The sequence below is a fragment of the Panulirus ornatus genome, chromosome 16, assembly GCF_036320965.1.
Source record: "Panulirus ornatus isolate Po-2019 chromosome 16, ASM3632096v1, whole genome shotgun sequence".
NCBI lineage: Eukaryota > Metazoa > Arthropoda > Malacostraca > Decapoda > Palinuridae > Panulirus > Panulirus ornatus.
Genome location: NC_092239.1, coordinates 2,364,306 through 2,389,582, shown reverse-complemented (window position 1 = coordinate 2,389,582; position 25,277 = coordinate 2,364,306). Strand labels below are relative to the sequence as shown.

Sequence of the window (25,277 nt, the reverse complement as noted above, 5' to 3'; positions counted from 1 at the left end):
ACCTGTAGTAAACCAAACGAACACAAACGTGAACGGTTCTTGAGGCGTCCTTCGATCACAACTATGTCTGCAGGTGACGCGTGAAATGACCAGCAAAACATTGTGTTTATATTACAACAACCTTAGGGAAGGAGGCGGGTGGGCGAGGCTCAGGTGGGGCCTGGGTAGATGGACTGAGCTCAACTAGAGCCAAGTGGTGTGTGTAGATGGTGTGGGGTGAGGGGCCTGGATATGATTACCGTCTAGAAGGAAGCAGTAGACAGGAAGGGAGTTAGTGGGTGGGTGACACGGTACCCAGGGAGGTGGACACGGTACACAGGGAGGATGGTACAGTATATAAGAAAATTAAGAAGATTAACTGTAAACTGGGTGTGAAAATTACGTTGAATTGTATTTAGATAGGGTGATGTTCAGAATTAAAGTGTTTACACCATATATCAGAAATATGAAGCCCCATAAGCGTAGAACAAACAAACACACACACACACATCATAAAAATGAGAAACAGCCTTCCTCATTAACTTCTAATTGAAACAAATCACAAATAATACTTTTAATTAACTCGAAATAATTGAACTAGTTGTCGTTACGGCCGTCACCAATGACAACAATATTGATTTCTTTTCTCCGTTTATCCTCAATAGACAAATGATTAGATAAAATAGTAAATAAATAAAGGAAAAGCACCAGAAGAGTTACTGCTGACCTCTGACCCCACTGGGTCTTGGGTTACTTTTGGTTCAGATGAAAGTACGAACCCGACTTACAACTGGATCTGCTGACCCCACAATGTGAGACGGATGAACCAAGATAAACCTTGGAATCAGACAGCATATTGGAATATTATATATAATACTAAGATATAAAGTCAGAGCAAACTAGATTCGGAGCAACCAGCTGAATCACTTTGGTTCTGCAAGTTCCATCTATAACAGCAACTCGGATAAAGGAACCGAAAAAGAGCATATCAGCAACACATGATAACCTAAGCATGAATTTTAAGCGGGTTCAAAACAAGTTTCCACATCAAATGAGACTCAACGTCAAGACGAGGGTCAAAACCATATCTATATTCACTATTATCAATATCAACAAATTCGACAAAGAGTAAAAGCTCTGAATATTTCACGTTTACAATAGAGCCATAAAAGAGAGGAAAAAAGGTAAAAAAGAAAAAAAAAAGGAAAGGGGGTTGACAACAGCTTTGCCAGGGTATAGAAGTCCCCCAATCCCCACCCTACCTAGTGGGCGAGGACTATGCTATCCTCAGGAAGATATTCGTCAATAAAGCAAAAAAAACCTACAGGTTCGCTCTGCAGAATATACCATGTGTTTCCTCTAATACTGGTGCTCCAAGTTCGACTAGTTCCGGGTTCAGTCTCGGCTGTGCTTCAGATATAACAAATGAATCATTGTACTAATGCAGAACAGGTTCTGATCGTGTCCAACCTCACTGAGACTGAACCCCGGATGTCCCTGGCGCCTTAATGCAAGAGCAAGTCTCTTCCTTCTCCTTCTCTGCTCGAAAATCAAGGTTAGATACCTACCACAGCAGGACCGGAGTTCATCAGAGTCATCCGTGGTATGAATCACACTAGCCTATACATCTCTCACTGAGAGAGAGAGAGAGAGAGAGAGAGAGAGAGAGAGAGAGAGAGAGAGAGAGAGAGGCTGATAATGTGTTTCGTTTATTTCATGCTTCAAAATTTTATATCATCGGATTCACTGTTCTTAATATGATCAACATCTACTTACTTGACAATACAGACTTCTCCCTCATACTTGTGTGTGTGTGTGTGTGTCTGTGTGTGTGTGTGTGTGTGTATGTGTGTGTGTGTGATACGAAATAAATGAAACAAAACTGTGCAGCAAAGATTATGACTCATTTCTTTTTACATGCAATACACAAACAAACATATATTCCCTAGACATGTGTGGGAACCAAATTACAGGCGTGAGAAAGAGAAGTCTACAGCCCTAGCACTACCAAACTACTGATGACGTCACAGGGTAACACAACATTTTATAAACATGGCAAAAACAAGAGAATTCATCATGGGATTAGGTCAAGTTTGGTCATAAACGCTGTTATATAAAACTGGCCTCGTAGTTCACGCTGGGTGAGGGCGAAGGATAAAACTAGTGTCTAAATGTCACCGTAATTCAGGAGTGGTTAGGGAGGATCAGTCAGTAGCTGGGGTGGCTCCACGCGCCCCAATACTATATCACCAACTGGTAAACAAACGCCCGCCGGCAGTTAGGCTTTACATCTTTCAGAAGTTGCAATCAAACTAAAAACAACTTTTAGCTAAAAGTGCACAGAATTAAACAGTACATGATATATAGATATAATAAAGCATTTCTAATACCCTAACGTTTTAAGAGGTGTTCATATACATGTTTTCCTCGAAATTCAAGTTACCAAAAGCGATATAGTTTAACGTTAAGTGTCTTTCAACCTTTCAAAACAATTGCTTCCAACTCAACAGGCCATTGGCTAGAAGCAATTATCAGTCAATGAGTATTTTCTTTGCGTCAGTGATAACTTTGATACAAAAACATGTAACAAGGCATGGCGGAAATATCGTTGTACAAGAAACAGTGCGTTATGCAGTTTTTTTATCATACGTCCGGCAGCGCGGACCTAGCCTCGCTCCCCTCCCTGGAGTGACGTGTGGGCGACTACAAGGTAGAGACACCGTACAAACTGAGCCATATCTCATCTAGGCGTACACATTCGCCTTTTACTTTACTGCTTAACTAAACAAAAACAAAAAGGGGTTAACTTTATTATGTATGATGTCAAAAGTTTTGCAGAAGCAGATCTTTTATTTCAAGATTAATCTAGCAAATAAATGTAGGAAAAAGTTTCTTTGAATATGTACTTACAATCATTATTTACAGTCTTAGCGTTTTGAAAGAGCTTGTTCTTAGTGGATAAGAATATACATAACCTCTTTAAGAAGAGTATAATAACAAGGTCTTTCACCTGAGTCTAAAGGGTGAAGTCAAATGCCAGGCCATCACACCCAAGGATCGTACTCTCGTACCCAGGGGGGGTTAGGCTCCCATGCTAAATCGTACCGTCGTCCTCAGTGATCGTAGCGTCGTCCTCAGTGATCGTACCGTCGTCCTCAAGGATCGTACCATCGTGCTAAGGGGTCAGTTGTACATGTTGACGTCACCAGACCTGCAGGGAAAGTAAGATATACATATATATTTTCCGTCCATCCTGATATTTGTTGAGAAAATTTCATTTCTGATTTGTTATGGTGGCGATCTAATATGGAGATTAGCACCCCTTATATTGATACAGCAACTTGTTCGCTTTCCAGGTGTTGTATGTGCTGTACGGATATACATAAACATTCTAAAAGCTGTACAGAGGTGTACAGATGTTCTATGATTATTTACTTATAATTTTGTTTTTCAACTTCAGCATGATCTAAATAATCAAATCATATGAGAACAGGTGCAGCGTGGGGCAGTGATGGAGGGGGGCAGAGAAGTTAGTGTCTGGGGAGGGGGGGAGGGGTATGAGGAGGGGGGGTTGGGGAGACAGGATACTGGGGAGAACATATTCAATATATCGTAACACAGACAACGTAAGATCTACTACGCCATCTGTGGGTTGTGAGGTGAACCATAACTTAGGAATATGGTTTTGCACACACACACACACACACACACACACACACACACACACACACACACACATTCAAAACCTTTTCCAAACCTCTTTAAAGATGTGGTCAACGAAGAGTTATTCGAAAACTGTAAAGTTAGACTAATCATTGGCTAAACATGAAATTATACTCTAAACATGTTACCAGTGATATAAAGGACAGTCACAATGGATGAGTGAAGCTGTGAAGGTTGACGGCATACAGAAGTTTAAAAGTTCTATGGTTGAGGAGAAAGTTCAAGAAATTGGGTGCCACAAGCGTAAAACTTCCTCCCCGTACAGTACCAATAAGTAAGTCCCCACCCCAGAAATAGAGAAAGTAGGAGAGGCCAGACTGAGAAGTCTACCACAACACTACCATCTACCACAACACTACCATCTACCAGGCCATCAGTAACACAGTCATCAGCGAAATATGTATCGTCAACCGCCCACCAGGCCACATGACCTGTGGGCAGTCCGGCCTCAGGCTAGCGGTGTGGTGACCTGGAGGAGTTGGGCAGTGACCTAGAGGCAGCAAGATAATCCGCGGTCACTCTTACACCAGCTAACAAGAGGCACTCATCACACTGCTCCTCCCGACTCTCTCCAACCACTCATCCGGCAGTTCGAGAAGAAGCTCCTGCACCCACCTCGCCACCGTTACTTCTTGTCACCTGATATCCCTAGGCCCCTAGTCGCATTTCAGCACCCGAAATCCACCTAGCCTATCCAAGAATGCTGAGGGTCCCAGACCCCGCCTATGTTTGAGATAGTGAGGGCCTGCTGGAGCTGACTAGGTTGGGGCTAGTTATGGCCCCCAGAAGCTAGCTAGGTTAGGGCTAGTTACGGCCCCCCCAGAAGCTGGCTATGTTGGAGCTAGTAAGGACCCTAGACGCTGGCTATGTTAGCGCTGTTCTGAACCCCCAGCTGCTGGCTATATTAGGGCTGGTGAGGGCCCCCAGTCGCCGGCCGTGTTAAGGATGCAGGACAGACCGTCTGTAATTGTCTTACAAGTTTGTGTTGCATGTTGTTGTCAGGGGGAGTGCGGCTGGCCCTCACCGCCCCTCTGTCTCTGTCCTGGCTGGCTCTGTACCTGTCTCTCTCTCTGTCTATATACCTCTGTCCTGGCTGGCTCGGTACCTGTCTCTCCTCTGTACGCCTCTGTCTCTGTCTGCCTCAGGCACCAGTGCCTGCGCGTTTTCTGTGACTGTTGACGTATGTCTGTGTACCTTACTGTGTGTGTGTGTGTGTGTGTGTGTGTGTGTGTGTGTCCCTGGCCTCCACAAGACGTCCCCTGCATCACCAACATAATCGCTGCGTCTCTATAAAGTCTCCAAAGTTGACATTAATCCAGAGAACACTGGCAATTACGGCACATCTATTTTGTTAGGGGGGAATCTGAGGCTTCCCTGGTCGACCACATGGGGGGGACGAGGAGGGGTTGGTCGACCACGGGGGAGGGTCCTAGTCGACCTCTTTTGGGGAAAATAGATGGTCAACCACATGACCTGATATATATATATATATATATATATATATATATATATATATATATATATATATATATATATATATATATATAAACATTTATTCATAATCAGGTACAGTTCCTTTCTTTCATCTTCAGCTCTGGAAAAAAGTCATTAATATTTACTCAGAATGAGTAATCATTACTCACACAGCTGTGTCTATTAATCATCCTCCCCCTGGTATATTCACACACGTCGTCCACAACTTCCTGGGGAATATATGGGGGGGTCAGGTGTGTGACTCTGGGGGTCCTCAGTATGGTGAGAAATATTTGCATAAAGATCATATAATATATGCCATACATAGTGGATTATATTACTATAAGTGATACAACACGTACCTCGTATCTCTCTCGCGTCGACCATTGCATGTCAATAATTGCACCTGGGTTGGGTGTTGGCTGGTACGGGACCCACAGGTCAGCTTACCTTCGCGATAGCCACAGCTTATCTGGGGATACAGAGGGGTAAAGTAAAGCTTTATGAAATGATATAAGAGTATATTCTTTTATCTAATTCATACATTTACTGCTCGAAATACATTTTACATTACGTAATCATAAAACAACTTAATTTCCTGTGATATATATATATATATATATATATATATATATATATATATATATATATATATATATATATATATAGTTTCACATATCAGCCGTGACGTGCCTGTGTTGAGCAGACATACTCACAGACAAACAGACACTGTGGTAAACAGGAACTGATAACCTCCCTCCAGTCCACAGACAAAAGTGTTTACGGTATTGGTTTGCTACGCTGTAAACAATGAGTTGCCATAATCAGAAAACTGGGTTACGAAAATCCAAAAGAAAACTGGGTTACGAAAATCCAAAACCCTTGTGTTCCCACGCTACAAAAAGTGGGTTGCCATACTTCACATACCAAGTTGCCATTCTCCAAACATGGTCACCATGATGTAAATAAAGTGTTGCCATACCACAAACAATGGCTTCCCGTCCCACAACCAGTGGGTTGCCATATGCACAACACTGCTGCAACAAGATGTTATTAAATATAACCTTCGCTTATGGAGGGAATTCTCCTGGTGTATACAGTGGCCGGGGGGGGGGGGGACAATCCCCTTGATGAAAAATACATAGATAATCCTGGCAGTGTAAAAGCCTATCTACATTACACACACACACACACACACACACACACACACATACACACACACACACACACACACACCTAAGCCAGGGTCTGTGTGAGGGGGGAGGGAGAGTTGAGGGGAACATAACATTAGCATCATAACACCAGCGTCACCCCCCCCACCCCCCCCACCCGCAGCTTACTGAAGATTAACTCCCACCTAACCTCCCCCCCTCCCCCCCCCACACCCTTATCATGCCGCCACCTGGTGGGAGGGAGGGAGGGAGGGAGGGAGGGAGGGAAGGAGGGAAGACAGAAATGATGGTGTACAATATGTGATGGAAGGAAGGGGTATTGTTATGGTTATGATCAGATGTTGTATCATCATTATCATGCTTGTAGTTCTTCCTGGCATTATCATTAATCTTATATTATATTATTATCATTATCATTATGATCATGATTATCATTATGATCATGATTATCATTATGATCATGATAATCATTATCATTGACATCATGAGTCAGGTCAAAGTATGGTGACCTACTGGCACAGAACGGTCACCATAACATAAACTTTCTCTCGTGTGATAAACCTACTCAAACACCTGGATGGTGTCGACTGGCACTTACCTTAACCCATTACCAAACTACCTAACCACGTCTCTCCCAAGGTTCTTCCTTCATTTCATGTCATGATCTCAGGTTGTTCTGTCTTTATGTCTTTCCCAGAAATGTTACTGTTCACGTCATCAAACTGGTTTTAAACCACGGAAATTATAGTCAGTCATTCCTTGTTCATCTCTCTCTCGTGGTGAAAAAATGAACGATCGTTAACCTTCCCACTGTAATTCAGAGGTCTTTATTGTCCTCCTCTAGACTTCCTCTTTTAGCTCTCTTTTCTCGCTTCTTTACCTGTGGTGACCAAACTAGAGGATGACACTCGAGTTCTGGCCTAATACAGGATGTGGACGGTTTGCTGAACATTTCCTTATCCATGAACTTCAACGCGATTTCAGTCATTGCCAACAGACATGTTTCCTCCTTTACACTCGTTCCTCAGGTGGGGTTCCGACGGCAGACTGGGGGTAATGTCGACTCCATGTCCCTCTCACACACTGATTCCTGCTATCTATTTCCCGCATGATAATTATACTGAAGCCTTCTATCACTGTCTCCCATCCTCATTATATTACCTGGGTGTTGAATTTCATTAGCCATATATCATTACATCACCTTGTAAGTCGACTCTGTACTTCTTCCATGACCTCAGCATCATCCTCAAACATATCTAGTCACGAGTCCAATTCTGGCAAATCACTTGCGTGGATTCGGAGGAGGACTGGTCCCAGGACCGAGCCTTGTGGCACGCCACTGGTGACCCCAGTCTACTTCAAGATGGATCATTCCTTCCTGGTGATCCAGCTTCGTCCTCAACCTCCTGATGTGGTACGGTGTCAAATGCTTTCTGACCGTTTAAGTACAGATAATCTGCACAGCTTTCCCCTTGGTCTAAAAAAGAACGACCTCACTCTCACACACAAGTCTGTAATATACACAAACATACATTTTATATATATATATATATATATATATATATATATATATATATATATATATATATATATATATATATATATATATATATATATATATATATATATATATATAAATAATTTTTTTTTTCTGTGATGTGGAGTGAGCGTCAGGCTTCAAAAATATTCTCTCACGGAGATTGGAATAATAATACCCCGCTGCTGCTGCTGGCTCAGGTCTGACCTTTCACTCTTCACTGTATATTTATGATGGTGAGGAGGGGAATATTCTTAATGGTCTGCTGGCTGTGTTATGTGCTACCTGCTCATACTCACAGGTTATTACACACACACACACACACACACACACACACACACACACACACACACACACACAGATGGGGGCCCCATGAGAGTAAACCTACCTCGTCATATAGTAGAAATATGTATATATGTACATACATGACCTGTCTATATGACCTTCCTTCACCTGCTACAGAAAACAGACTGAAAGCCCCATATGTATACACATGACCTCACATGACATCGTAGGAACCTGACACAACACAACACAACATAACACAACACAACACAATCAGAACACTGCTTCACTCGGAACCTAACGTCTGAATCACCATTGTACTCTACCGTTACTCTCTTAACTGGGACACAAACTGATCCATCCATCACACTAACCACCATCCTAGTTGGCCAGTCACTCTCACCCACCTGATCACCAACCATACTGGCCATCACATGGGACATACTCACACTATCTACCCCCCACCACACCACCACACCACCACAAACACTAGGCTAAACGCTCCCACAACACTTGCCGGCGCCTGAATTGGACGAGAATAAGAATCCCATTGTATTTTCCTGACACAATTTATCCGCTACATGATAAACTACACCGGATCTGCCTGATCACCCGCCCTGCCAGAAACAAAATATACCAAAGCTGCGAACTAGGCAAAAGAGAGCAACAACAACAACAACAACAACAGCAACAATCACCAGCTGCCTAACAACCACACAATTTCACAATCAGAAACAAAAAACAAAACAAAAAATAATGTTTCCATTATAATGTGGCCTCCGAGTGTGATGATGGTGGTCAATTCTTGGTACCAGCAATAAACTCCTCCCACACAACGCTTTCATAAACCAATCATCGACCATTAAACAGAAGCATAAGGTCTCCCTACGCTACACACTGCAGCAGCCTGTACTTACATAAACCCACCAGCCCCATCCCTTCTCCCAACAACCCTTGAGGGTGACACATAACAACACATCATAATGACCTGAGGTGCACAACATAGCAGCCCAAACAACCCAGTCTTCACAAGACTTCGCCAGTCATACAACTAACGGAGACTATACCTACTAAATAAGTACAGGACACTTGCGTTCCGCATATATTGGGGTACAAGGTGTGGAACGGACGGGGTACAATATGGAATGACTAAGGTTTACAGTATGAAATGGACGGAGGTACAAGATGGAATGGAAGGGGGGTGTTCAACAGTGATGGACTGATAGGGGCCAGCGATGGTGGACGAAGGACAACGGGGTTAAGACAGACTCGCAAAAGGAAGGAGGATGAAATACACGAACGTGTTAATTACGTAAGATGATGAGCTGTGAGGCGAGAGAGAGAGAGAGAGAGAGAGAGAGAGAGAGAGAGAGAGAGAGAGAGAGAGAGAGAGAGAGAGAGAGAGTTAATCATTATGGGGAGGCATGTCAATACAAGAGGCAGCAGAGAGAGAGAGAGAGAGAGAGAGAGAGAGAGAGAGAGAGAGAGAGAGAGAGAGAGAGAGAGAGAGAGAGAGAGAGAGTATTGCATAAATTACCTCGCCAGTCAGACACTTAATAAACCCTCCTCCTCCTCCTCCTCCTCCTCCCCCACACCACATGGGGGTCCTCAGATGGCTCAGTGTTCAGTTATTTTGTCCACGAGAGACTAGGGTGTAGCAGGTGATGTGTTGTATTCATGATTCAGTCCATGATTTACATACGAAGGATTTTCAATTCTTTACCCTGAGGCGCAGAGCATGACTGCGGAAGTTTGGTCATGATATTTCTTTATTTGTCGGAGGCAGGAATGATCATGGCCGACATGGGCTGGATATGAACAACGTAGGAGCGACACTATAGGTCGTACCGTCAAGTTTGTTATCTAATATCTTTTATCATAAAAGATTATGCACACGTATTAGTACATTACTCGCTTATCATCTACCTATCCATGTCATTAACACTACCTTAATTGTATATATATATATATATATATATATATATATATATATATATATATATATATATATATATATATATATATATATATTTTTTTTTTTTTTTTTTTTCCCTGGGGATGGGGGAGAAAGAATACTTCCCACGTATTCCCTGCGTGTCGTAGAAGGCGACTAAAAGGGAAGGGAGCGGGGGGCTGGAAATCCTCCCCTCTCGTTTTTTTTTTTTTTTTTTTAATTTTCCAAAAGAAGGAACAGAGAAGAGGGCCAGGTGAGGATATTCCCTCAAAGGCCCAGTCCTCTGTTCTTAATGCTACCTCGCTATCGCGGGAAATGGCGAATAGTATGAAAAAAAAAAAAAAAAAAAAAAATATATATATATATATATATATATATATATATATATATATATATATATATATATATATATATATATATATATATATATATATATATCTTTTCTTTCAAACTATTCGCCATTTCCCGCATTAGCGAGGTAGCGTTAAGAACAGAGGCCTGGGCCTTTGAGGGAATACCCTCACCTGGCCCAATTCTCTGTTCCTTCTTTTGGAAAATTAAAAAAAATGAGAGGGGAGGATTTCCAGCCCCCCGCTCCCTCCCCTTTTAGTCGCCTTCTACGACACGCAGGGAATACGTGGGAAGTATTCTTTCTCCCCTATCCCCGGGGAAATATATATATATATATATATATATATATATATATATATATATATATATATATATATATATATATATACAAAAGCCAACACAAACCATCCACGCGAGATAACTTTTCTGTAAACAGACATACGCCATAACAGACATACGCCATAACAGACATACGTCATAACAGATATACGACATAACAGATATACGCCATAACAGATATACGCCATAACAGATATACGCCATAACAAGAATCATAACTATTAACAACGAAAAACAACAACAGATTTATCATTTCAGTATATTGAAGGCTGTGCAGTGTAAACAGGAGAGGACACACGGAGTATGTCCCCGGACGGGGCGTCCTGTGACTGATCCGTCCGTCTGCGTTGCCCAAACAAAACCTGCTTTTATTTCCCCCTTCCCCCCCCCCACCCACACCGACCCCTCCTCTCCCCACCCCCACTCCGACCAGCGGATATAACAAAAAAACAAAAGCCGGGTTGTCATGTAACAAATCGCCATTAGAGAACAAACATGTATGTCTTATTGAACAAATACTGGCGCGGGGGAGTTATTGTGTGAGGGGGGGGGGGGGAGACGTAGTGGGAGGAGGGGGGGAGGGGAGGGGTAGTGGAGTGGATAGTTGGGCTATGGAAGAGTGGGATGGGATTGCTTGTTTCAGTCCCAGGCAAAACGGGACAAGGGAAATAGATCGGTCAGGACGGGTGTTGTAGAGACGCAAGTCTCTCTCTCTCTCTCTCTCTCTCTCTCTCTCTCTCTCTCTCTCTCTCTCTCTCTCTCTCTCTCTCTAGTCACGTGATCTTCGTTATACCATGGCGACTGTGGCAGTACAGAGACCTGTGTTCATAAGGCAAAATCAAAGGCTTGTGTGAGAGCGGTCGTGAGGAAGGTTATCAATAGAGGCGGTGGACGGAGGAAGGGCAGAGAGAGAGAGAGAGAGAGAAGGACCAACAGAGACATACGAAAAGAGAGAGAATGAAAGAAAATAATAATTCCAATTATCTCTTAATGTTACTACTTATCATGGAAAAGACGCAGACTAGTTTCGACGATATGTATAGTTTACATCAAAGTACCAAAGTAAACAAATAGTTTTACAAGAACACCAAGGCTTTCAGATCCCACAAGAAAGCCACCAGGCCAGACACAAGTCGTCTGCTGGTATTTGCCCGAAGAGAAATGAAATAATTGTATGAAGGAAGCGACGCTGGGGATTTATGACATCTTTTATGAGCATTCTGAGTCGACCCTGGGTCTCCATACTCACAAGTATTTCATTAAAGACTAAGTCAAGTTTTGGAGGAGAAACTTGGCTGGACTCACGTATGTCCCAGCTCACCCTCGACCTAACTCACCCTCGAACAAGATATCTTCGGCTTAATTCATGTTACGTGGTCAGTACAAGTGTAAACAGCAAGTAAATATAGGTTTCCAGAAAATCATAACAGTAAACAGAGTTCAGAACACTGCGTACACAGCAGACCGCTATCCAGCTCTACCTAAACACCCTGCACCATTCTAGTTGTACACTCTGTAATGCCATGTTTGTACAATGTACAGCTGTACTAGTACACCCTGTACAACAAGGTCTGACAGCCAGCAGCTCAGGGAGGAGGGCCACATCTTCCTGTGTTTCGTCCTCACGTCTCCTCCACAGAAGCCAAGTTCATCTCATCTAAACCATAAACGTCTTTCATTTTCCCAGTCCCATCCTCCACATCAAAGTCCTCGTCTTCATTTTCTTGAATCATATCCTCATCACAAGTCAGGCCTTACGACGTGCACACTGCCTTCCCAAGCCAACCCTTCCCTAGGCTTAAGTCCCTACCCTTCAACCTCCTCCCCTCTCCCCGTCAATCCCTCCCCTCCTCCCGTCAACCTCCTCCTCCTCTCTCTCCCCCCGGTCAACCTCCTCCCGTCGACAAATATGAAGGCTGTTCGTACCCACTTCTGGCCTAATCAGATCCTCTGACACGGCCAGCGGGCAATCCTCCAGTCTCCCAGCCCTGTCCTCCCTATTGTGACCGAGTCTTTATTGCGTCCATCGAGCAAGAGCGGACTAGTGTCATTATCTACATACATAATGAAGGTCGGGCAAGCGCGGCAGCACACGACGAGTGTGTGTGGGGCTGACCACCTCCCACTCCCACGCTGCCTCCACACGCACCTCTCCACTGAACATACGTGGTTTTATATGTGCCTCCGTGGTGAGCTGTTCATTGCGTACGCCGACACCACCGTTAATAGAGACGGAGATCATAGCAAACCCGTCCAATCCACACACACACACACACACACACACACACACACACACACAAGTACATAATGTGTGTAATATCACAGAACCCCGTTTAATGGGCACGCACCCCGGTAAAGGACAGCCGGAATGAGGATGTTCAATGACAGTACGGTTACCGCGAACACACGTCCTCCTGCACACTCCCGTTATTCCCAACATACCACAGGTGCGGACACACTCGACTTTGACGTATCCTCAGTAGGGAGAGCGGCCGATGAAGCCTTATATACGGCTCTGGTACGGCTTCCACACCATAATCACACTCAGATTTAATATGCAAAATTCAGGAGTTCAGGTTGCGGTGGAGGATAGTGTGAAACCATAGTACGAGACAGGGAATTACCTGCCCCCCCCCCCAGCTTCTCTCTCTCTCTCTCTCTCTCTCTCTCTCTCTCTCTCTCTCTCTCTCTCTCTCTCTCTCTCTCTCTCTCTCTCTCCTAACGTCAAGGAAACTGCCTCAGACTAGTTCCGAGAGAGAGAGAGAGAGAGAGAGAGAGAGAGAGAGAGAGAGAGAGAGAGAGAGAGAGAGAGAGAGAGAGAGACAGTACAATATGTAGACAGATATATCAGAATAATGAAATTGAATATGTCATCATTTCTTGAACAAGAACAAAAATATAGAAAATAACACTCACGGGAAAAAAAAATAATAACAAAGACACAAGAGGAAAGAGCCAGAAAAGACAAATACACTGTAATAAAAACAAACAACTAACAAGTACAAACAACAGAGGAACAAGCAAACAACCAATGCACAGTAACAATGAATAACGAGCAGTCCTGAGGAACACCAGCAGCTGACTCGGGTTAAGCGGGTCATGTGACGTCCCACTAACTACCACTGCCATGGCAGGACGATGGAACGACCAGACAGGTAGTTGATTACTTATGAAACAAGTTTACTTAACAGATGACTTCAACCATACCATATATATATATATATATATATATATATATATATATATATATATATATATATATATATATATATATATATATTCTTTCTTTTCTTTTAAACTATTTGCCATTTCCCGCGTTAGCGAGGTAGCGTTAAGAACAGAGGACTGGGCCTTTGTGGAATATCCTCACCTGGCCCCCTCTGTTCCTTCTTTTGGAAAATAAAAAAAAAATAAAAAAAAAAACCAGAGGGGAGGATTTCCAGCCTCCCGCCCCCTCCCCTTTTAGTCGCCTTCTACGACACGCAAGGAATACGTGGGAAGTATTCTTAATCCCCTATCCCCAGGGATAATATATATATATATATATATATATATATATATATATATATATATATATATATATATATATCATGAGGTATGAGTGTAGGTCGAGCGGTTCCCACCTCACTGCAGCAGTGATATAAGGTTACATGAACTTTAATGAGCATCATGAGGTCAGGGGTAATTAGAGCCGATAGTCTTACTTCACGAGTTATGAGGTGTGCTTTATGAGGCTTCATCTGTACACCGAGCTAGATAGACACTTAACCAGAAACATAATGAAGAAATGATTTAAATGATCAAAGAATAGGAAATGAATAGCGATGATTGAAATTATCTAAATATATAAAATATCAACACATATACCTTATATATATATATATATATATATATATATATATATATATATATATATATATATATATATATATATATATATATAATCCATGGGGATAGGGGAGAAAGAATACTTCCCACGTATTCCCTGCGTGTCGTAGAAGGCGACTAAAAGGGGAGGGAGCGGGGGGCTGGAAATCCTCCCCTCTCGGTTTCTTTTTTTTATTTTCCAAAAGAAGGAACAGAGAGGGGGGTCAGGTGAGGATATTCTATCAAAGGTCCAGTCCTCTGTTCTTAACGCTACCTCGCTGACGCCGGAAATGGCGAATAGTATGAAAAAAAATTATATACATAAATATATATATATATATATATATATATATATATATATATATATATATATATATATATATATATATGGCAGAGAGACGGGTGGTAAGAGAGCCCTGTGAGCGGAGCGAAGCCAGATAGTGAACCAGGTGAACCAGTTCCGGATCCTTCCCGAGCCACGTATGATGGCCTGGGCCATCATGGCGGCCATCTCACTCACTCTCCTCAGTGGGGACGAGTCAGAGACCCACGCGAGGAAGACTTAATATTCGCGACAGACTATCACTTTATCGCTCTAATTAATGCCGCTGAATAGTAACCAAAATTGCATTAATATTCATAAAACGATTCGGAGCCCCGGAAAATTCCCCACCCGGGATTGCGCTTCAGTCCCGGACTCGCGTCAAAGACGGGAGCCCCCTCCTGTGATGCGCTTCCTTCAGACCCGCTTCAAAAAATAACCGGCCATCAAAGTGGCAAATTTTGGACTTCGTCAAAGGTTCTGGAGCTCTTGTATGTATTTAGCGAGTGGCGGGCGAAAAGTGTCGGAGTGCGACGCTCTCACGCTAATTATAAAAGCTGGCAAATATTTATCGTCGGAGATATATATCACAACTGGAAGCCCAGGAATATATATACACACACACACACACACACACACACACACACATATATATATATATGTGTGTGTGTGTGTGTGTGTGTGTGTGTGTGTGTGTGGTACTTGTTGAGACTGACGGCGGGAAGAAGAGGGAGTGGCGGATGGTATGGGGATGGTGGGTAGGAGGTGGATGGTGTTGGTTGGTCCACGTGTTGATAATGGTAACGATGATGAGTGAGTACACTGCACCTGTGACCTGTGGCATGGTGACCTGTGGCAGGAGACCTGAAAGACCATGACCAGTAGATCAATGAACTATGTAGGTAAACCTGTTGGGCCATATTGACCTGTGACTTTTAGGACCACTACCACTGACCTGGAGGACTTGTGACTCGTAGGACGCTGACCTGTGACCTGTATGACGACGAGGGTAAGGTCCAGTCGAACAAGAGAACCCATCTTCCACAAGCCCTCACTTTTCCTGCACTTCACAGACGCCAACAAATACTTGCTAATCTACATTTTATACTTTCGATTCGACACACATTTTCCAAGCATCTTGATTATCACTGACACACTTTGATATGAAGACACACTTACAGATGACTAAGTCACACACACTTAAGGTCAGAAACTTGAGACTTCTACCAACTTACACTTATGAAAGCGGACAACCTCCTTGAGCAGTGCAGAGCGGTGGGACTCAGAAGGTCTATCACCACAGAAAATGGAGCAAGGAGAAACTGTTCCATCATTCGCTAGTTCAGCCGTCCTTCTTGGCCCCATTAACTTATCATACCTGACCTATGCTCTTGTGTCTGTCGAAGTTATGAATATTAAGAAAGACATCCACTAGGCGCAGTGTATACATTCTTAACAATAATTCAATAGTAATGGAAACAAGATGTAATATACATGATACATTTTTCCTTCATTTTCAGTTTTTGATGAACCAGGAAAAGATCTGTCACGAAATCCAACGCAATATTTTTCTTTTAAGAAAGATAGCAGAAAAATGTGGATTATCAATACTTCGAATACTGAGACTTGACCAAAAGCTCTAGAAAGGTTTGTCATCCACATTTTCTAACCACTATAGATGTAGTAAAACAGAAGAGGCGAGCCACAAACAGGGTCCAAGCCTCCGAGAAGTAGCCCAATAATGTTCACAACTAGCTCAAATATAATATCAAATGACCCAAAAAAGTATCAAGTAGCGGATTAAAACTTCCAGTAGCGTGTACACTTCACAGTGTCTCAATCAGCTACTTTTCGCTCAAGGTGGCGGCCCGGCGCACGGCCAAACCTTGATAAAGTCTTCGTATGACATTCTGGCCATACGACGTGGACGGCATGGTGGCAATGGGAGGGGGTGGTGACAATGGTGCCACCCTTACTATACCACATCCTCACTATACCAAATCCTTGCTATGCCACATCCTCACTATACTACACCCTCACTACACCACATCCTCACAGTACCATATTCCTCACTATACCACATCCTCACTATCCTACGCGACCACTATACCACACCCTCACTGTACCATCCTCATTGTACCGCATCCTCATTATACCATATCCTTACTATACAACATCCTCAATGTACCACATCCTCACTGTACCACATCCTTACTCTACCACATCCTTATTTTACAACATCCTTACTGTACCACATCCTCACTGTACCACATCCTTACTCAACCACATCCTTATTTTACAACATCCCCACTGTACCACATCCTCACTGTACCACATCCACACTATTCCACTTCCGGACACACTCTCCCACATAGGACAAGTTTGAGTATTGGTGGCACCCCATCTGTACATCAACATAGATGGCAGAGACATTTTTCCTCCAATAAGATACTAAGTTTTAAATTTAATTTTTCAGTGTATGCTTTCATACAGTGTATGTTGCCTGTCATTCATCAACTGATTCCATTCATCACTTGTGTGGTCATGTAAAGAAAGATATGCGCACCACTTTAAGGTTTGAGAGTGTCAGACACCACAGAACAAAGTGTACTGCCTTAATGAAGAAAGTGATATTATCATTACTGATAATATTGATAATCCGCATTATTTTTTTTTCTTTTGTCATCTTAGAAAGAAAAAATATTTCGTTAGATTTCATGACAGTTCTAACACCTCAAGTTTGATAAGGCACAAACTTTGTTCTTCGCCTCTGAAATGTTATCGAGCCGTGTTATGGCCGTGTGAACAGACCACGAGTAACATCCAATTGAAGTATATCAACCAAACTTATGGAAAAATACCATACACACACACACACACACACACACACACACAGGAACACACAGACACACACACACACACACACACACACACACATAGACACACACAAACACAAAACAGATTAAATGAAAAAGACATTCATTTTTTTCCGTCGTCAATGATCACTTTCTGTTGATAATTCCATGAGGAGGAGTCGCACTGTGACGCTCCCTTGATAATTGTCATGTGATGGGAGCACGTGTTGTTGATCAGCCGTGATAATGACCTTATCCCGGGTCACAAACTTTTCCTCGCTAGATAATTAACCGCTAGAGAGGCTGACACATTGTTGTGTCCAAGTGATATTCGTGAAGGGGATGGGGAAAAAAAAATTTTCTACTGTCTCACAGACGATTTGAAACCGTTTCGAATCTCGATAGATGAGTCATAATTGATGATGAAGACTTTCTAAATCTTATAGAATTAATATCATTGTAGGATGGTTTACCTCAACATTACATTTATGGATTCACAAACGTATCACATAATGCGTTACGAAAGATATTTTGTCTGAAAATCGACGAGAAATGATTCATCCGCATGAATCTTCCGAAACAAGTGGCATCACAGACAGGATGGTTCGAGGTGGGTTCGAATCCATTACCAAAAGCCTTGTAAAGTACTCTGACCTTCCCGGACTCGGGTTCGTTTCGAAAATTATAAGAAATAAAAGAGGAAATAATTTGGCTAGAACGTCCGTCCAATAAAGACGTTCTACTAACCAAGTCAGACTGTCAGATGTGTCTTTACATTTCACGGCTTCAGACACGTGTGTTGAGAGACGAAGACATTTGCATCTCTCTCTCTCTCTCTCTCTCTCTCTCTCTCTCTCTCTCTCTCTCTCTCTCTCTCTCTCTCTCTCTCTATCATCGATGTCCACTAAGTCATGCATGGTAGCACATGCTAGGGCAGCGAGCTGTGTTGTCTCATCTTCCAACCTGCCCCACGGCCAGGTCTTCGGGGATGTAGTGTTCCCAAGTTACATACATTCCTGAGCGTAGATGACAGATGGATCGAGGAATACATGAACATGATAATGGCGAATTATTTCTCGAAACGTCGGATCGCATAATGGAAGTGTTTACGCCGTCAAATGCAGAACATGTTAATATATCAATGTAGGCCACACTGTTAAGACTGTAACGGATGGGTGTTGCTTCCAGCTACATTCATTACGTAGGGATGACCACAAAAATGCGATCGCTAAGCATTGTTATGAAAATGATCACCCCACAGATCTTGGTGATCCCGTTATTTCATACCTCTCTGCTGATCATGCCACACGTAATGTCATTTAATCTGTCTTAATTGCTAATACTAAGAATAATTTGTCCCCAGGCAATTCTAAAGCTCATCCTAGCATTAACCAAATCATTATTAGAGAACTGACAAAACACGAAAGCATAAAAAAAAAAGTTGTTCATGACACACCTAGCTACCCAGGTCAACCTCCTCCACCTGACCCTCCTTAACCACTCTCCCATACAAGAGTTACGACCAGACATAACAGTGATGGGCCTTGAGGGATTAGTGTTGGACGACGGGAACCAAGTGTGAGGTTGGGATTTGAATAACTTTGTTAAGTACTGATACCTGATGATGAGGTGCATTGTCTCCACGAAACACATATATATATATATATATATATATATATATATATATATATATATATATATATATATATATATATACGCACCTGCCGGCCCACCTGCAGAAGCGAGTTCCAGCAACAAACAACAAACCAAATGTCACCAAGAGAACCTTTGAAAATAATTAAGGAAATAACCTTCACTGTGGGATACCTGTGGCGGGAGTTCCCATAGGACACACTGTGGGAGGAGGAGGAGGAGGAGGAGGAGGAGGAGGAGGAGGAGGAGGAGGAGGAGGAGGAAAGGTTGTGATGCGGGAGACAGCTGTGGGAAGCAGAACGGAGGGTGAATATGACTGATTACTCAGATGGGTAAGAAGGCCAGGTGGAGGAGGGGAGGAGGGAGTGCTGGTTAGGTGTCAGGTGGGGAGGGAGGGGGAGGGGGGCGTGTTACGGGGAGAGTGTTACGTTCGTATTGGCCTTGCATATGTGTACCATGTCTATACTCTTAATCACACACACACACACACACACACACACCGGCCTATGCCCGATACCCATTGGTCGACCACTCTCATGCAGGGGATGAACACCTGGGTTGGGTGTGAGCCGACAGCAAGTCTCAGAATTCGAACGATGCGGGTTCGACCGCGGGGTTACCTTGGTGACTCGTTGCCAGGAACCACATAACCACAACATTACAAAGCTTATCTTTTTTTTGTCATACAGAAAACAGGTTTCTTAACACAGTTATCATACCTTTTTAACATAGCTCATAGTCTTTTTTTTTAAACATGACAGATAGATTTTGAAAATAGGTAATCGGTTCTAGCATGGTAATAGATATTGAGTCTTTCGAACCTGGTTACTGATAGATATTTACAATCGTCAGAGACAGACTATAAACATTGTGTGTTAATCAATGGAACACATGTCAGCCACCAGCAACACCACGTATCCTGCCACGCCACGCCCAGCACTAGCCCCCCCCCCCCTCCTGATCTACTCAGGGAGGCATCCGGATCTGAAATTAATCTCGTCTGATGGAAACGCAGCCAAGGGCGTCCCGGCCGCCCGCCTCCCGACCAGTGGCATGGAGAGGAAAAGTTCATGCGGAGGGCGGCGGGGGATTTCAAACGTCGGCTGACGACCACTAGAAAACGCATCCAAGTTCGAGAGGAAGGAGGGGGGAGGTCCTCCTCCAGCCTCGTCGTCCCCCTTGATCCGCCAGCCAGCGTTCCACTTGCCCCGCGTTTTCTGAATTGATTAGCAGCAAGTAGGCCCAAGATGAGGGCTTCTCACAGCCGGGGCTTGTGAGAGGGGGGGCTTGTGAGTGAGAGGCAAGGGAGAGCAGAGGTGACTGGCTGGTAGGGCTGGGGTGATTAGTTGAGTTATAGCGACTGGCAGGGTCGGGGTGACTGTGAGGGCCGGGGTGACTAGGACGACCGGGGTGAATATCAATGTTTCCAATCATCCATCAACCACTGTACACCCACACCCCTCACCTGCTGCTCCAGTACACACCCCCCCCCCCCCACCCATGGGTCTGGTACACACTAAGCACCCCGGCCTCTCAGATCCGCTAATGAAAAGATCGAGTTACCTCCCCAAACCTAATTTCCAGAGCAAAGTTAGCTCGGCTATGAACACATTAGTCTCCCCTTACACGGTTATCGTCTGGGGCGGGCGAGGGTAGGGTGACCTGGACCCCTCCCTCTCCCGCCGCTAACTGCCTCAATTGTGGCCTTACAAGTGACCCAAGGAGGCTGTGATGGAGCCCAGGTCATCTGCATTGTCAGGATTTCCCGACGGTCATTTTCGTTTGTGGGCGGCAGGTGGCCGTGCGCACGGGCGAGACAATCCTTCAACGAGGCCACTTGGAGAGCAGAGGGAAGGGGTAAATACCTGTAGAAACCAGGTCAAGAAAATGGGGAAGGAAGAAAGGATAATCATGGGGATAAACAAGGATAGTGAGTGGGGGGTAAGATAAATGGGTGGAGTTTCTCTGGGGGGGGGGGGGGGGGGGGGGGCTTCCTCAAGCACCCATGGGGGAAAAAAAAAGACCCGGTCTGAGAACGAGCATTATTAGACTTACTCTGAAATCTGTACAACTTCACGACTCCATTACCTCCTCTGTGACTCTAGTGACCCGTTACTTATGACAGTAACGGTTACTGGCCTCGGGAAGATGACTGACGAGTGTGTGTGTGTGTACACCAGGTTATCAAGTCTGACCACATCATTTGCTCTGATGGGAATATGGTAGACAGATGTACCCCACAACAAACCTTAAAGCATGTATCGTCTTTGAAAATATAGTGGTGGACAGACTATGTATTTTTCCAGGCACTGCCGTCAACATACCATTCTAACCTACACTTCCCTCTCTCATCCCGTCGACAGATGTGTTTCCAATCTACTGAATTCCTTTTTCAATAATCAACTCATGAATTACTTACCATATCTTCCCCCGACGTACATAACTTTTACCATTCGTTCTTCCTCCGCACTTTCTCCATAACATGACCCGTAACTGCACCTGATTCTCCCTAGCTCTCCTTAACATAAACCCTAACTGAACCTAACTCTCCCAGGGACGTGGTCGGAGGCCAGGAAAGGCAACAAGGCGCAGAAGGAGAACTGTGAGCCGAGGCACCTGCAGGGGTGTATGAACCAACTGCAGGCCATCAACAAAGACCACAACCTGGCCTTCGCCTCCACCGAGGCCGAACTGAACAAGATGTGCAGGTGAGAGGGAGGGGGGGTGGGGAGGAGGAAGGGGGGATAATGGAGAGAGAGAGAGAGAGAGAGAGAGAGAGAGAGAGAGAGAGAGAGAGAGAGAGAGAGAGAGAGAGAGAGAGAGAGAGAGAGAGCCACAAGCATCACCAACAGTTAAAATCAACATAATCCCCCCCTACTCCCCCACATCACCAACAACCCCCCACCTCCACCAATAACTCACCAACATTTTTTCCTCCTAATGTTGTCCTCGACAAAGGCATGGACGCCGGCCTCATACAGAGTCAGCCAACGCTTCCTTTGATCCCAATTAAAAACCTCCTTATTAGCGTACGGTTTTTATTTCACCAAAATAAACACATTTGGCAAACGTGAATTCAATTTGCTTTTGGAATCACCATTGATTATGGCCAGTGAAGCGGCCGAGGATTGGATTATAATTGTGAAAAAAAAAATCTGGCAGCAAATTTAGTGAAGTAATGTTAGCTTCATGATGGCAAAGAAAACGGGATATCGTAATTTTTTGCTGTGGGATGGGGTTTCCGTGACGTCATTCGTGTATCATAGTTACACCACCTACCGGCGCAGCACTGCCAGATTTTTCTAACACCATTGCCAATTAACGTAACACCATCATTTCAACACCACCGCAAAATCATTGTAGCACACCATCACCAAGTTAATGTAACACACCATCACCAAGTTAATGTAACACACCATCACCAAGTTAATGTAACACACCATCACCAAGTTAATGTAACACACCATCACCAAGTTATTGTAACACACCATCACCAAGTTATTGTAACACCATATCTATGCTACTGTAACGCCATCAATAAGTTATTTTAACACCGTAACTACGTTACTGTAACACTACCACCAAGTCTTTGTAACATCAAGTTACTGTTGTAATACCAGCCAGTCTACAGCAGGGCACTAAGCCTGCAGGCCGCGGCCTCAAACGGCCTGATCGATCACTAGGACAACATTAAGGCTTGGTCACAGCTGCACGGGCGGGGGAAGGTCACTAGGGAATGGACCCTTTGCTCTACATAAGTTCAAACACACGGGCAACTTCAGACGTAAAGATCAACCGAACTGACTCACGAACTTAAACTCATCCCTACCTATATCCTTGCATATATACGTATCATATATATTCATATATATATAAACCATCATCAGCGGAAACACCAGCCACTCTGATAGTAGTACTAGTAGTAGTGGTAGTAGTAGTGTTAATAGTAGCAGCAGCAGTAGTAGTAGTAGTAGTAGTAGTAGTAGTAGTAGTAGTAGTAGTAATGGTGGTGGTGGTGGCAGTAGCAATAGAAGTATAGTAGTAGTAGTAGTAGTAGTAGTAGTAGTAGTAGTAGTAGTAGTAGCAGTAGTGGCAGTAGTAATAGTAGTAGCAGTAGTAGTAGTAGTAGTAGTAGTAGTAGTAGTAGTAGTAGTAGTAGTAGTAGTAGTAGTGGTGGTGGTGGTAGTCATGAGGAGCGCTGTGGAGGGTTAGGGGTAGGGGGTGATGCAGGATGAGGGAGAAAATGGAAGGGTGATGGAGGATGAGGAAGGGGTGACTGAGGACGATGGAGGATAAGGGGGGGGGGTGATGGAGGATGATGGAGTGTGATGGAGGGTGATGGGATCAGGACCCGACACTGATGACACGAGTTAGTAAGACAAACAGAAAGAGAGTCAGCACACAGCCCACTTCAGCCCCTGTGGCGTGAGAGAGAGAGAGAGAGAGAGAGAGAGAGAGAGAGAGAGAGAGAGAGAGAGAGAGAGAGAGAACAAGCTCGGACACTGTTTACATCCGTTCATGTAGCGACACTCTGGAGGGGAAAAGTGAAAATTGCCTCATTTACACTTTTGTAAGTTCTTTGGTGATCGAGAAACGAGTAGGTCGCCCTCCACTTCCTGTTATGGAGGAGGAGGAGGAGGAGGAAGGGGGAGGGGGGGAAAGAAGGGGAGGTCAAGACCCCTCTTGCCCTCTATCAAATGTCTACATCCCTCTGTCAAGGAATACTCTGTCAAGGACCATTCTGCCAAGGACTTCTCTGTCAAGGGCGACTGTAGTCTCTCTTCCTCAACCTTGAACTAGGATCATCTTAACTCTTATCACAATACATAACTGCAAAACATTTTACTTGTCTCTCTTAAGAACAGCAAAATTCTAACGATTGATTTTGCTGTGTATTGTTTCCCACGAGCACCACTTGGTCTTAAAGGCTGAAGACTATCAGAGATTCACAGTCTTTTATCATTGTTTATCATTTTCTTTTTTTAAGTTCCAGGTATACTTAGAATTCTTACAGCCGGATCATACATTCTTATACATCACAACAGAGCAACTATTGCATAAATGACCTTTCAATCACAACAAGCCTTCCCCAGTTAAGAGAATTTAAACTTAGACATCAAAGTTGTTCTCTGTTTACCTTGCATGGAAAACGTTTTAAGCTTTGTTACGAGTTGTATTTCCTACACGTATAGGATGATTATGGGTACTTACCGGCCATTGTCCCCAGCACCATGGAAACTGGGCTGGACTGCGTCCACAACCACGTCACTAGATGTTTTGAGACGTCTCGACAGCGAGTCATCTACCAGCTTCTCACAGGAACAGAAGATATCATCAAGAGCCTCTGCATGGCTGGCAACTTCAGGGACCGTGAGTAGAAATATTTATATTTCAAATAATCTTAAGCAGAAACAATTTACATATTTGGGAAACTTGGGTAGATATATTTGTATTCTTGAAGACCACCATTGGATATGTTTACATGCAGAGATACAGTGAGTAAAAATAAATACATTCGCAGGGACCGTGAGTAAAAATGTTTACATTTTTAGCTACAAGTCTTGTAAGGGTAGGAGCATCATGTCAAGGTTCAGTAAGGGTAAGTACTTTAACTTCCCAAACTAAAAGTGTGGATGGGAATCGATTAACTGTAACCAAATAGATAAGAGTATTCTCTTTTATTTCAAAGATAAAGAAAAAACTAGACAAAGCCTCGAGAAAATAAATGAATGTATCATACGTACCATAAGCAAAGCCAAACTAAACA

The 25,277-nt window shown here is 43.6% G+C and overlaps 1 protein-coding gene and 1 long non-coding RNA gene across 3 annotated transcripts in view; one reads left to right on the top strand and one right to left on the bottom strand.

Moving 5' to 3' along the window:
- LOC139754028 (uncharacterized) overlaps nucleotides 1–25,277 on the top strand; it is a 143,634-nt gene that overhangs the window by 109,016 nt on the left and 9,341 nt on the right. For both annotated transcript variants that reach the window (XR_011713811.1, XM_071671000.1), the window contains exons 3-4: nucleotides 22,065–22,218; nucleotides 24,738–24,880. Coding sequence is in view for 1 of the 2 variants with exons in the window: in XM_071671000.1 (XP_071527101.1) it covers nucleotides 22,065–22,218; nucleotides 24,738–24,880 (297 nt within the window). In the remaining variant the exon portion in view is untranslated. The remainder of the gene's footprint in view (nucleotides 1–22,064; nucleotides 22,219–24,737; nucleotides 24,881–25,277) is intronic.
- LOC139754029 (uncharacterized) lies at nucleotides 1,723–24,855 on the bottom strand. Its single transcript, XR_011713812.1, has 3 exons — nucleotides 24,722–24,855; nucleotides 5,538–5,647; nucleotides 1,723–3,190 (listed from the first exon to the last, which is right to left on the bottom strand). It is a non-coding gene; the product is annotated as an uncharacterized lncRNA (long non-coding RNA).